Below are 14,241 nucleotides of genomic sequence, written 5' to 3' on the forward strand. Positions count from 1 at the left end.
GTCAGTTATAACTCATTGTAGATATTATAATGCTTGTGGGGTGTGGGTGTGTGTAAATTTTTGGCCAAAATCACCCAAATTAAAATACTGGAAATTTCTGGGGTGCAAGGGAAACAAAACAAAAAAACAGGTCCCTGAATGTCGCTGTTAATAACGCTCCAACACTTAGAGAAATCTTCCCTCCAGGTTCACCACCTGTGACCAGGGAAGCAAAAATTAGGACCGTTTAGGATCAAGAAAGAAAGAAAGAAAGAAAGAAAGAAAGAAAGAAAGAAAGAAAGAAAGAAAGAAAGATCCAAACAAGTTTTAACCACTAGTGCAGTGTCTCAAACTTGGGTCCCCAGCTGTTGTTGGACTACAACTCCCATCATCCCTGACCACCGGTTCCTGCTAGCTAGGCATGATGGGAGTTGTAGCCCACAAATCGTTTGGGACACACGTTTGAGAAATACACTGGCATACACTAGTGCTGTAAAATTCTTAACCCCAATCCACAAAATGCTCCAAGTCCCACTGAAATCAACCAGAGCAGCTGAAACAAACCAAAGTCCAAGAACTGGTTCTCCCAACCAAACAGCCTATCACTTTCGAAGCAAGCCATTATTCGTCATACTCAAGTTACCTCGCCTTTACAAAAACACAGTATTGTCTTAAAACTTTGGGGAACCTTCTTACTCGAGTGTGCACATCCCTTAAAGGTCAGTGACCCACTCAATTTTCTGTCATCAGGAGGGGCTTAATCCTTTTCAAATTTTCAGTCCAAATCCGCCGTTAAATGAAGGGCACTAGTTTCATGAGGTAATACTTAAAGAAGATTCAAGAAATCAAGAGCCAGTATGGTGTTAAGACTTGAAAGACCTACATTGGCTCCCAGTACGTTTCCGAGCACAATTCAAAGTGTTGGTGCTGTGGCAGATGAAGTTGATAGACTATATGGAGTTGGCGGAAATGACCGGCAGAATTCGAGACCAGGGAGAAGAGTCGGTGGAAGAAGATTGGGGAAAATTTAAAGTATATTTACAGAAATATTGTAAAATTAATGAATGCTAGGAGGTTGTTGGAAAGAAGGTATTGTATTGGGCTTTAGTAGAAATGTTACTAAGAATTAAGTAAGAAATAGATCGACTATGGTTAAAGTGTAAAATTTAAGGCTAAATTGCGTTAAGAAAAAGTTGGGATTTAAATTGGTGAAAAAGGGAAAGGACTTGCTGAAATAATTAATTGAACTGGAATGCAAAGAGGGAGGTTCGAGGAAGTCAAGGAAATAAGCAAATGTAAAATAAGGATATGAAAACATGGGTTTTTTCTTTTTCTTTTTTAAATGTTTGTGTTTTTAAAATGTTTTTGTCTTTTTGCTGTTTTTGCTTTTCTTTTTCTATAGTTTTTTTGTCTTTTTTGGTATCTTTTTATTGTTTGTTCCTGGTTTTTTTTGTATTTGTTAAAACTTTAATAAATATTTATTTTAAAAAAAAACACAAAGTGTTGGTGCTGACCTTTAAAGCCCCAAACTGCCTCGGTCCAGTATATCTGAAGGAGCGTCTCCACCCCCATCGTTCTACCCGGACACTGAGGTCCAGCACTGAGGGCCTTCTGGCGGTTCCCTCACTGCGAGAAGCCAAGTTCCAGGGAACCAGGCAGAGGGTCTTTTCGGTAGTGATGCCCACCCTATGGAACGCCCTCCCATCAGATGTCAAAGAGAACAACAACTACCAGACTTTTAGAAGACATCTGAAGGCAGCCCTGTTTAGGGAAGCTTTTAATGTTTGATGTATCACAGTGTTTTAATATTTTTTTGGAAGCCGCCCAGAGTGGCTGGGGAAGCCCAGCCAGATGGGCGGGGTATAAATAATAAATTATTATTAGTATTAGTAGTATTATTATTATTACTGTAGCCCTGTTTTCACTGTTTGCAAGGGGTGGGGGTAGTGATCACATAGGGTTCCTGATCATATGGAATAAAAGTTATGCATACAATTGTACACCTTACACACACCTTCTGCCCCTGTCCTCTCTGGGTTGAGCAGAATCTCACCGGCAACCATGAGAGGGAAGAGTGCTCTTGCGCTCATGTCCTGCTCCCTGGTCTCCCCTACAGGCACCCGGTTGGCCACTGTGAGAACAGGATGCTGGGCTAGATGGACCATTGGCTTGGCCCAACAGGCTATTACTCTGTTCTCATGCATTCTCTGCATCCAGCAAACAGGCTTAGAAGATGAGAATAGGGCTTATGACTGAGGAAAACTGGGTTCACATCCTTTTTCAACCATGAAGCTCACTGGGTGACTCTATCTCAAGTCTTAAAGAGGGAAGCATGAGCTCCTTGGAGAAGGGGGTGTGTGGAAATAAAGATTAAGAAATAATATTTTGAATTTACCATCTGGCCTTTTAAACTAACGAATTGGGGAAAACATATAACACAGTACAAAGACACATGCCTTGCATACTAATCCAAGAGTAAAAAGCTTCTTAATTAAAATAAAAAATAAAAAATCCACAAGCACTCCTTGAAATCACAAAAACATGAATAATTTCATTAATATGGTTCAAAGCTGCGACATAAAATTAGCTCTAAGACTAAAAACAAAACTTTGCAAAACGTGTTTGAAGTATTTTGAGCCAGGCATTAAAACCCATCAGTTATTTACAGATGAAAGAAGCTCCAAGTGTCCTGGAACAATCAGAGTGAGAAATGCCAAAATCTGATTTCATCCATGTCCACATGTTCCTTTGAACTTGTAATTCAGAGAATTGGTCAGTGTATTGAACTAATTATCATGCTTAACGCTTGCCAATTTTGATGGCTGTGATCCTTTCTTGGTAAGAAGGGGATGAAGGGAAAAGGGGGGGGAGGCAGGAAAAGGTGTAGTCATCTGTGAGGGGGATTTGGGAATAGTACACGTGCAAGGATATTATCGCATATACAAACATACAAAAACACATATAATTATACTGATGGAGTGCCAGAATGAAGTCATTTTTGTGCAGGTTATGCAACATTAACAGTACTCTTCCCATTAATTCTTGTAGAAGACATTGCCTTTCGCAGAATGCAAATTTTACATCAATCTCTTTAAGCAATAACTTTGCAGTTAAGGAAGGTCCAGCCGCTCTCACAGTACAGATTTAGACCTTGTACTCAACAATGATACTTGAAACCATACTACTATTATTCAAGCAGAGATACATTGAAATAAGATACGTTGAAATGGGGATGAAATTAATGTTCATGAAAATAATAATAATAACAATTTATTATTTATACCCCACCCAACTGGCTGGGTTTTCCCAGCCACTCTGGGCGGCGTCCAACAAAATATTTAAAATACAATATTACATCAAACATTTAAAACTTCCCAAAACAGGGCTGCCTTCAGATGTCTTCTGAAAGTTAGATAGTTGTTTATTTCCTTGACATCTGATGGGAGGGCATTCCACAGGGCGGGTACCGCTACCGAGAAGGCCCTCTGCCTGGTTCCCTGGAACTTCATTCTAGCAGTGAGGAAACCGCCAGAAGGCCTTCGGTGCTGGACCTCAGTGTCCAGACTAAACTGCTTTAGACAGTCTATTTTCGTGCCTGGAAGTGCCCTAGAATCCAATTACTTTCATTGCTTGGTCAAATCCTATACAGTGGTACCTCGGGTTACAGACTCCGCTAACCCAGAAATAGTGCTTCAGGTTAAGAACTTTGCTTAAGGATGAGAACAGAAATTGCGTGGCAGCAACAGGAGGCCCCATTAGCTAAAGTGGTACCTCAGGTTAAGAACAGTTTCAGGTTAAGAATGGACCTCTGGAACAAATTAAGTTCTTAACCCGAGGTACCAATGTAGAGTTATGCTAGCGAGCACAAAGGAGACAGGAAATTTTGGGACGTTATGAAGTGACTGTCTAAAATAGTTGATCTATTGAAGCTTTCCAATATCCCCGGCAGGTAGCCAATCTTGTATTGAACAACTCACCTGGTAGCTATAGGTGACTAAGAATTCCTTGCAGAGAAGCAAGCACACAGGTTGAGGAAAGATTAGGCCACCTTATCCCTTCTCTACTAGCCCACTTGAGTTTCATGCTACCCACCAGGAAGGAAAGACTCTCTATAACCATGATGGAAATCCTGCAGACTGGTAGAAGACTGGGAGATTGCTTCATACACTTCCATCTTTCTGTGTAATATAAAAACTGTTTGTTTTGTTTTTAGTGGCCTGCTAAGAGGCAAGAAGCAGGCATTTCCATGCTGGTCACAGGGGAGGGGGCTTCCCCTTGTCCTCAGTGGGCATGGTATTGCAGGATAGTACAAAAAAATTTTTTTTGCAGGGTTGTAACTTCTGTGGACTTAGTAAGTCTCTCATGAGTCGTCACTTGTAGTCTTTAACTATCTCCACAGATTAATGCACCAGCTAGATGAGGCTATTCTGTCTAGATCAGCCTTTTTTAACTATGGGTCCCCATATACCAGCCTTAAATATCCTTTAAAGATGACTGGCAAGTGCAAATTTTGTGGGGGGGGGGGTTAAGGGTGCTTGAAATTAATTTTCAGTTGAAAATCTGCAGGTGTTAAGATTACTTTTGAGAAGAACTGGCCAGACTACTTGAGTAACATATACAATTGGTTTCACACAAATTAGCAGCTTCTGAAACACCACCACTTTCAAAACATACTTTAAAAGTCACCTAAAAGATTTTTTTAAAAAAATCAGTATTTAAAGACAACCTCAATTGCTCTACAGTTTCAACTACAGCTGGAGACAACTGAAAATCCACTATACGGGAGAGGGTGAAGCTCACAAGGTTTTAGGGTTGCCATATTTCAAACAGTGAAAATCTGGACAAAACAGCTGTTGAGCTTTTTTTTTTTTTTTTTTTTAAAGGCAGACTAAAGATAAAATCATTTTCCAGCAGACTAAAGGTGGCCCTCGCTATCAAATTCATAGCCACCAAAGGCTATGACAAGCCTTTTGTTTCTGAAGCATCCCAATTTGTTTTATTTAGATCATCTGATTTGGGATTACTATCTAAATGGTGTTTCAAAAGTGAGGCAAGAACTAAAGATTTGGAAGACTCTTTTACTCACTTCCCATGAAAATTCAGCTGTTTGAAAACCAATCTGATAAATCATAGTAATCCACATCTTGCTTGCTTGCTTTATTTCTAAAGCCCTCAGTCAAGCAAACCACAGTGAGTTTAATATGGAGTTCTCTTCTATGAAAAGTAAAGGATAAAGTAGCTTGAACAGGTTTCTCCAATGTGAAGATAAAGACCTTGTGTGGTTTAAGCACCTCCGAACAATGCAGACATCAGGCACCCTCTAGAGTATTGTTAAGGAATTGTCACTCAACCCTACTTCGTTTTCTTGTTGCTTTTAGTGCAATGAGACCCCACGACTGAAAAGCCTTCAAATTGGCTTTACAATCAAAGATACAAAATTGTTGCCTTTAGCAAACAGAGCTCAATTTTCCACGTTGAATAAACCTCCACCTTCAAAAAGAAATAGTCAAAGCAAATTATTTCGGCACACTACAGACTGAATACAGAATTCACGGCTTGGCTTAAAATTCAAGGCAGTGGGCATTTTACAAAGGAGGCATCAATATATGGAAGAGCACATACAGTCATACCTCAAGTTGCGTTTGCTTCACGTTGCATTTTTTCAGGTTATGAACGCGGCAAACCCAGAAGTGTCTACTTCCAGGTTCGCTGCTTCGTTGCATGCGCAGGAGCGATCTCTCGCGCCACGCGCACAAGCGGCGCTCTACTTACGGACTTTTCAGGGTGCGAACGGCACCCTGGAACAGATCGCGTCCGTAAGTAGAGGTAGCACTGTACTTAGCTCATCAAACGGTTCCCAAATCTCCAGTTGAAATATCTCATTTAACAGAGCTGGGAACGAAGTAGTAGTAGACTCTATTGGGGTCATACCTTTTCCTTTTCCTGGTCAGCGATAATGGCAACAACTGTCCCAGTGTAGCCAAAGGTTATTCTAGATTTCTTCTAAACTAGAGACTGAAACCCAGATTAATCTTTCTTCAGGCTCTGGTTTAGAAGCTAAACTGCAGTCGCAGCTGTTCAGACATATTAAATAGTTCTTTCTAACCTGGAAAGGAAGTCAATTCACACAGGGAGGAGGAGGATGGAGGGAGCACTTTGTGTCCCAGTTGGGACACAATACCTATTTAAGGGAAGCTTCTGCACCGTTTTCTTTTTCTGACAGTGTATTTAGATCCCAAATCTGCCTCTTCAATCCACCCATCACCTCCACATTCCTCTCTCAGTGTTGTGATAGCTGGTCTAAATTCCTTGGAAATCCAAAAAAATGTTGGTTGCTTGACAAAGAGTCTAAGGTCCCGATCCTTGGTGCATGGAGCAAGTGAGTATGCCTGCAGAGATAACTTAAATCTGAACGGAAGGAAGAAAATGGGAAGCTTTCCACCAACTTAAATCAAGAGTAAATATTGCTCCATGGAAGAAAATGCCTTTTTAAATCCCACGTAACTCCTTGTGAACATGAAAAAGATGGTGTCACACGGCTGATCTTACTGAAAACAAAGACTGTGCCTCTCGGCACAGGAGGGAAAATGTTTTACACCAGAGGTAGAGAATCTGTTGTTGGACTACAACTCCCATCAGCCCTGACCACATGCTATGCTGGCCGGGGCTGATGACAACTGTAGTCCAACAACATCCAAAGGCCACAAACTTTCCTCCCCATTTCACGCAGTTATTTAAATTGTGGCACGATTCATGGGTGACATCACCATCATGTTAGCTTTTTGAAAAACGGAAATCAAGTGTCGATGGTTCCAGTGTTTTTTCAGGTCAGTCATGTTCTTATAAGCATTCGTAACCCTATGAGGGGCTAAATTTGTATCTTTCCCCCTTATTATTTTTTTTAAAGCTTCTACTCACTCTGCTGAGGCTCACAGGAGATTTGTTTCAGGCGCCATCTTGCAGAGGTGTTGAATCACTGCAGGGCTAAATTTGCGGTGATGAAATCTACGATACTATTCAGTGCTACCTCAGGTTAAGAACTTAATTCGTTCTGGAGGTCTGCTCTTAACCTGAAACTGTTCTTAACCTGAGGTACCACTTTAGCTAATGGGGCCTTCGGCTGCCACCACACAATTTCTGTTCTCATCCTGAAGTAAAGTTCTTAACCCGAGGTACTATTTCTGGGTTAGCGGAGACTGTAACCTGAAGCGTCTGTAACCTGATGTACCACTGTATTAGAAGCTGCTTTTCCAAAGTTTTCATGTTTGAAGCTAATGTTACATATGAAATAGAGCATGTGACTCTGAATCCCAGGGTTGTGGGTTTGAGCCCCAAGTTGGGGTTGGACTAGATGACCCTAGTGGTCCCTTCCAGCTCTACAATTCTATGATTCCACAAAATGAGCCCAAAGCCAAAGTGGCACTGCACTGTTTGCCTTCAGGTCTTTGCACACATGCAATCAAACATACAGCCAAAGGATTGAGTGGAGTAGCTGCCCTGCAAACCTACGTTGTCGTTTTCTTTATTTGGTTGTGTAGGGGGACAGGTTTAGGGGCCCAGTGGTTGTAGAAAAAGTCCTGATACAGGCAACCTGTTCAATATGGCGAGGTATATTTAAAGTGCAACATGAGCCCAGCTCTCATTTCATGGCCCATCTGCATATGCTTACTATAGAATTCCACCACACGTGTTGATCACAGCAGTTGCAAACACTGCATCTGAAAGATATTAAGTTGTAATAATCCTCCAGTGTTTCCTATTTGGTTCAGCCCTTGAGTAGCATATGAATAAAAATCAAAGCCAGCCCGGAGCAAGCTATCATAGCTCACATCACTTTAGGAAAAGCTTTTTCTTCCAAGGATTGTACCTGCTCTTCTGTTGCTCTGGAACAGGCATAGGCAAACTAGGCCCTCCAGATGTTTTTGGGACTACAATTCCCATCATCCCTGACCACTGGTCCTGTTAGCTAGAGAGGATGGGAGTTGTAGTCCCAAAACACCTGGAGGGCCGAGTTTGCCTATGCCTGCTCCAGAACCACAAACCCAAAGGAAAGTGGATTGTTTTCGTCTGGTGCCTTCCATACTCGGTCATACTTAAATTCCAATTAACAAAAAAAACCTTCCGGATTAATGTGTTGTGCTAAGGTCACCAACATTTTTAGGCCTGTGGGTGCATTTCGACTTTGATGCAAGTGCTGCGGACACCGCCTTTTGGTTCCTTCCCTCCCACCTTACCAGATCACACGCCCCCCACCCGACCCCCCGGGACACAGAAAGAGAAAGTACATGTTGACACACATATTTTGGTTTTCCAAACAACCCAGTCAGAAACAATTGAATTAATATGAGTTTGGAAAAGCACAGTGAGCTGAAAGAGGAAATGGGGAGAAAGAATCACTCTTCCAACTTCTTTCTGCAGCTTTACATACTTCTGGGGGGGGGCACAGACAGTAACCACCCTCACCATCTCATGAGTGAGTGGGTGGGGGCATGTGGAGCATTTGACCCAGGGGCAAAGTTAGACCTGGTATGGGGTGGGAAAACAGCTCAGTAAGCCCACAATACATTTTAGTCTTTTCATTGCATTTCTGGAAAGAAAAAAAAATCTTCTAAGTCGCGGGGGGGGGGGGAGGACCCTGAGAAGGCTTATTGCAGATTCACAGCAATGAAGAAAGCAATTTAAATAACGCAATATGTGTTAGCGTTAATTGCATTATTACTATGCAGAATAAATCATTACACCTAAACCACGGTGAGAGCTGCAGTTGCGTAAAGGGCTAGTTTCAATGCTAAGTTTTCATTCATTATAATGTCCATTTCAGACATCTGTTAAAAGAATGTTAGCTTCAGAGGAAAAAAGAAAAGTCTAAGGAGAATTTAGGATCGGAGAGGGCTTCCCTTCTCTACCGCCCCCTTTTTCCCATGAACTAAATGTAAAGGAATTTTAACAGATGTTCTCCTTGGTCATAGTTAATAAAATGAATTCTCCAGAAATGGAAAAGCCTGGCTCAGCTTACTAGGATAAACTTTCAGCAGAGGAGCTATAGATGTCATCACCAAACTGCAAGATCATGAATGCACAATTCCCTGTACAACTGGCTTTATCAGTATGCTCACACTTTGCACAAGATCTACCCCACACATCGCTTTGCTTTCGCAGTCCTGGAAATTCACGGAAAGCTGCATCAAAATCCTTCACTTCTGTTGTATCCGATTGGGATCCCAATGCCTGCAGCACCATCATAAAGCACCCATTCTTCCCGATTAACTAAACTTCATTTCTGCACTGCTGTATTTGCATAGGATTGGTTAAACAGCAGCCAACAGAACATCTTTTAGGATGCTTAGGTGTAATTTTCTCGCCTTGTCATCTTCCAGATTTTAACCGTGCTGCTACAGGAGCCTGGAGAAAATGTTATCAGCAGGCTCAGAGACGTAAAAATAGATAACTAAATTGAATTACATGCAATGGGAGCTGCATATGTGCTGCCAAAGACAGAATCACCACGTTCCCTCTCCCGGTTTTGGTAACACCTACAAAACTGCACCACGTAGCTCAAGGTCAACCTTGTGGCAAGGTCTCTGCCTCCACGACCCTTCACTGGCTGCCATTGGCTGGGCTGCAGTGACATCATGCTGGATTTTGTTTCTCCTCAATAAACAGGGACAGGAAAAAGAGAAGAAGCATGTGGTTCCTGCCACATCTAGTTATGAAACTAGTGCAGAAAAAGAACAGTGAAGTATCTAACAGTATCTAACAGTTCACAGCATGTCTCCCATCCAGTGCAGAAATCACTGGGCAACGTGTGTGTGTGTGTGTGTGTGTGTGTGTGTGTGTGTACACAAGTGTGTGCACACAACTGTTTTTGTTCATTACATGCCCAGTAAAAGAGTGTCATTTTGACACACAAAGCTGGAGTTAAATTTAAGAGAAGCTGGTCATTCACGATTTGTTTCAATCTGAAGTGAAGGTGAATCTCATTCAACCATAATTTGTTATTCATTCTATTAAGGTAGATGTTCAAGCTGTGGTGTGGGGGGAGCAATATTTCGACTGAAAATGGCTCTGAGGGACCTTTTGTGAATTCACATAATGGAAAGGGGCCCCAACAACGTGTCGCCATTTTGAGTACCCAAGAGTTTTTCTTGGCAGGGTCACATACGTAACTGTGCTTAAGAGACCCAACCAGAAATTAATCACCGACCTGACACATATCAAAAAACATTATTTTATTTTTGAGAGAGAAAATAGCATCCAGTAGCAGCCGCGCGTTTTATCATCAGTTAGTATGCCAAATAATAATAATAATAAATCAGTATTCTTTGGCAGTTGCATTTTATTCATTTATTCAGAACCCCTCAGAGAAATCAAAAAGCCTTGTTGCCCTTTTTCTTTTCTTTTCCTTGCCTGAAACCAGATGAAATCGCAACAAGTAACATGTGCTTAGTGAGGCAGAAAATAAGTACAGGATGAAGATATAGCGGGGGTTACGTTTGAGAAAAGCAGGTGTCACCTCTTCAAACAAATAACTCTTCCCCTCCCCCCCCCCGACACACAGAGAGGTACGAGAACAAAGAAACCCTCATCACCATTCCCCACTACCTAGAGCTAGACTAAGCGTGGGATTTCTTATTGTTATATGATAGTATTTACACAGGACATGGAGCTCCTGTTGTTTTGTTTGAAACCTGAGGTGGTCTGTACGTGCACAGAAGAAAGCATTTAAAGCAGGGGTAGGCCCTGTGAGGCCCTCCCAAATGTTGTTGGACTACAACTCCCATTATCCCCAGTCAATGTGACCATAGGGCTCAGGGAGGGGGAGGTTGTAGTCCAGCAATTTCTGGTGGGCACCACGTTGCCTAACCTTGCTTTAAAGGAATAAATAAACTTTGGAAGGAAAGCTTGCAAACTGGCGCTTCAGACAACAGTATAAACTGTGTGCTGGTTGAAGAATCAGGAGCTTGCTCAAGTTGTTGTTATTCCATTTTATTTTTCACTGATGCAGTATTAAGGCCCCATTCTTCAAAACAAAATGCAGGGAGAAAAAGAAGGGATAGGGAGGAAACAACTTTTGAGATTAGGGGAAGCGTAGCTCAATTGTTAGAGTGTGAAACTCTTAATCCCAGGGTCATGGGTTTGAGTCCCACGTTGGACAAAAAGAAGAAGAAGAAGAAGAGGAGTTTGGATTTGATATCTCGCTTTATCACTACCCGAAGGAATCTCAAAGCGGCTAACATTCTCCTTTCCCTTCCTCCCCCACAACAAACACTCTGTGAGGTGAGTGAGGCTGAGAGACTTCAGAAAATGTGACTAACCTAAGGTCACCCAGCAGCTGCATGTGGAGGAGGGGAGACGCGAACCCGGTTCCCCAGATTACAAGTCTACCGCTCTTAACCACTACACCACACTGGCACTGCAAGGGGTTGGACTAGATCAGCCTCATAGTCCCTTCCAACTTTATAATTCTATTATACTGGTGCTATGCTCCTTCTCTTCTTCCAGACTGCCAACCTGCTGCCTGAATCTTCACGCGGTGCGTAGTTAAATTATGGCGCTCACTCCCACAGAAGTCACACAGGTGGCTTTCAAAGGGGATTAGATAAATTCAAGGGGCAGAGGGCTACCAATTGCTACTAGCCACAATGGCTAGACTCTACGTCCAAGGATGGGAGGGGGGGGAAATAATTCTGAATATCAATAGTTGGAAGCCACAGGAGGTGTGTTTGGGTCCTGCTTGCGGATCTCGCGGACTGGATAAGCCATTGGGCTGATCCAGCAGGCTATTGCTATGTAAGGTTTTAAAATTTGTCCGAGATGCCAAGCCAACTTCTTAGAAGCACGCTGTTCTCGCATGCTCCCACGGGCCTGTGTGTTTTGTTTCTTATTCACCTACGACGTTACGAAGCATCGCCAGCGAGTGCGTGACACGACATCAACAGCGCCTGAGGGAGAGTTTACCCTGGAACAATGCGGCTGCTCCCAAAGTAACAAGGAGCCCAGATAAAAGGAAAATGCAGTAGATCGTCCTGGAGATTACCATAGTCCCAAACGAAGATGGGAGCCGATGTTCGTATTGTTGTTTTTAATCGTATTAAAGGGGCTCATGACACAATGGTGAGAGGCGCCATTTGAGGCACAGGAGCCCCTCCATTGTCCTTTAGTAGCAGCCGCTCTATCAAGCTGCAGAATGGGAGAGTAAAGAAACATGGCCACTGCCTCACCTCTGCCTAAGAGACCAGCAGCCTTTGGATCTGCCCCAACCTTCACCCTCAGGCAATTTGAACTGAACCCACCTGGTCATTATAAGAACGAGAGGTGGTCCTCAGTGCCAGTCCTATGCAGAGCAGACCCATTGAATAAAATAGAAATACATGCCCTTGGGTGACCTGTAGTTCAGACACTAAGATGATTCATGGAGGAGTAGGCTATCCATGGCAGATGGTTACATTCTCCCTTGGCTGTTGGAAGCGACATTCCTCTGAATCCCAGTTTCTGGGAATCACAAGTAGGGAGAGTGCCGCTGGCATCTGGCTGGCCATAGGCATCTGGCTGGCCACTGTGAAAGTAGGATGCTGGACCAAATGGGCCATGGGCCTGATCCAGCATAGGCTCTCCATTTAAATCTGAACTGACTCTTTCTCCCTATGAGATGGAAGTTTAAAGGAGGCATTGTCCGAGAGGGCCAGGTAAAGGGAAGCACGAGAGAGAACTGCTTACAAAATTTCATCGTTTCCATTTCAGTCGTATTACTACCATAACACATCTGGAGAAAAAGAAATAACTGAAGGAAATCCAAAAGACATAGATCATTTTAAAAGGGGAGGGGGGAAACGTGTTACCTCTCTTAATACTGTGCTTTTATAACCTCGGTAGAGTCCCAGAATACCCTGCGAATAAACAAGAGAAAACTTCAGCGATCGGGAATTATGTTAGCAAAGACTGCAATTTACGGATGATTACATGGCAGGTATTACAGCTTTACTAAGCGTAATGCTCAGGCTTCCAGCAAATTGACAATATTGATTATAAACACACTATAGGTTGTCTCCCTAGCTTTACCAACATGGGAGGGCTTTATCCCCACTTTCAAAACTTGCTTAATGGCTACTAAAAAATAATCAGTCGCAGTGGCGCATCGAAAAGATAATATATTGCATTCTTAAGTTAGAAGAATGGGAAGGCATAGAAATATGTCAACACATTCTTGCCATGCATAGCTGGTATCTAGAGCCATCAGGTATTCCAAATGCACAGGAACAGAGGAAGGGAGTCTTTGAGGCTGGTGGACAGCCAAACATTTAATGAATAACCCTTAATATTTAACAGCTTTGGGTCATACCCACTCTGAAGAGCAATCAATTTTATTTGTTGTTCCAACCATCATGGTCATTTCAACCACCACCAAAAAGAAATACATGTCCTATACACGCTATACAGAATGCTATACCACTAAAAAACCAATTTATGCATAGATATATTAAAACAGAGGCCAACACAAATAAGTTACTATATTACATTGCCGATCAAACTTTGCAGCCCGCCATATTATCTTTGATGAACTTCTTCTCAGTTTCTGGTCTGCAACAGCAAATCCTGCAACATTAAGGTCGTAAACTTATCTGTGCCAGGCAACAAGTATGTGATCTCCACTTGGTCATCCACATCAGGCATCTTACACAATAATTCCAGACCTACTCTGAAGAAAAAAAGGCTCTCAGAAGAGTGCCAGAATACTTTGTGTGCATTGTACAGATCTGGTCCGCTGATGTTCTTACAACACCAGCTTCCTGTCAGTATGACTTCTCACTTCCATGTCGTTGTCAATCCAGCCTCCTGCAGAACTGGCCAAGGGAGATCCTAGGAACACATCCACACCAAGGTGGATATGTCAAGACAGAAGACGAGGAGAGCCAAGTCAAGCTGCTTCATTGCTCTGGACACATCACAGGCCTATCCATACTTCTTCACATGACCTGCTTTGGCTTATTTGCTGGTCTTTCAAGGCTTCTTGCTGGTCTGTCTGGTCATCCTCCAGTTTCATCCAAAATTCAGTGGATGTATACAGGCTAAATCCTTGCCCATGACAATTCTAAAAACACACACCCAAAAAACTCCTCTTAGAAGACACTCTGGGCCAGGCATCAGCAAACTCGGCCCCCCAGATGTTTTGGGACTACAACTCCCATCATCCCTGACCACTGGTCCTGTTAGCTAGGGATTATGGGAGTTGTAGTCCCGAAACATCTGGGGGGCCGAGTTTGC

General features: G+C 42.7%; 1 protein-coding gene across 4 annotated transcripts in view; it reads right to left on the reverse strand.

The window, feature by feature from the left end:
* The window catches only part of SLC25A26 (solute carrier family 25 member 26), a 128,591-nt gene that overhangs the window by 86,687 nt on the left and 27,663 nt on the right, over positions 1 to 14,241 (reverse strand). For 3 of the 4 annotated variants that reach the window (XM_028719456.2, XM_028719455.2, XM_028719457.2), the window contains one exon: positions 12,819 to 12,866. The exons of the other annotated variant lie outside the window; for it this stretch is intronic. In XM_028719456.2, coding sequence (XP_028575289.2) covers positions 12,819 to 12,866 — 48 coding nt within the window. The remainder of the gene's footprint in view (positions 1 to 12,818; positions 12,867 to 14,241) is intronic. 4 annotated transcript variants of the gene reach the window in all.

The sequence above is a fragment of the Podarcis muralis genome, chromosome 2 (genome assembly GCF_964188315.1).
Source record: "Podarcis muralis chromosome 2, rPodMur119.hap1.1, whole genome shotgun sequence".
Classification (NCBI taxonomy): domain Eukaryota; kingdom Metazoa; phylum Chordata; class Lepidosauria; order Squamata; family Lacertidae; genus Podarcis; species Podarcis muralis.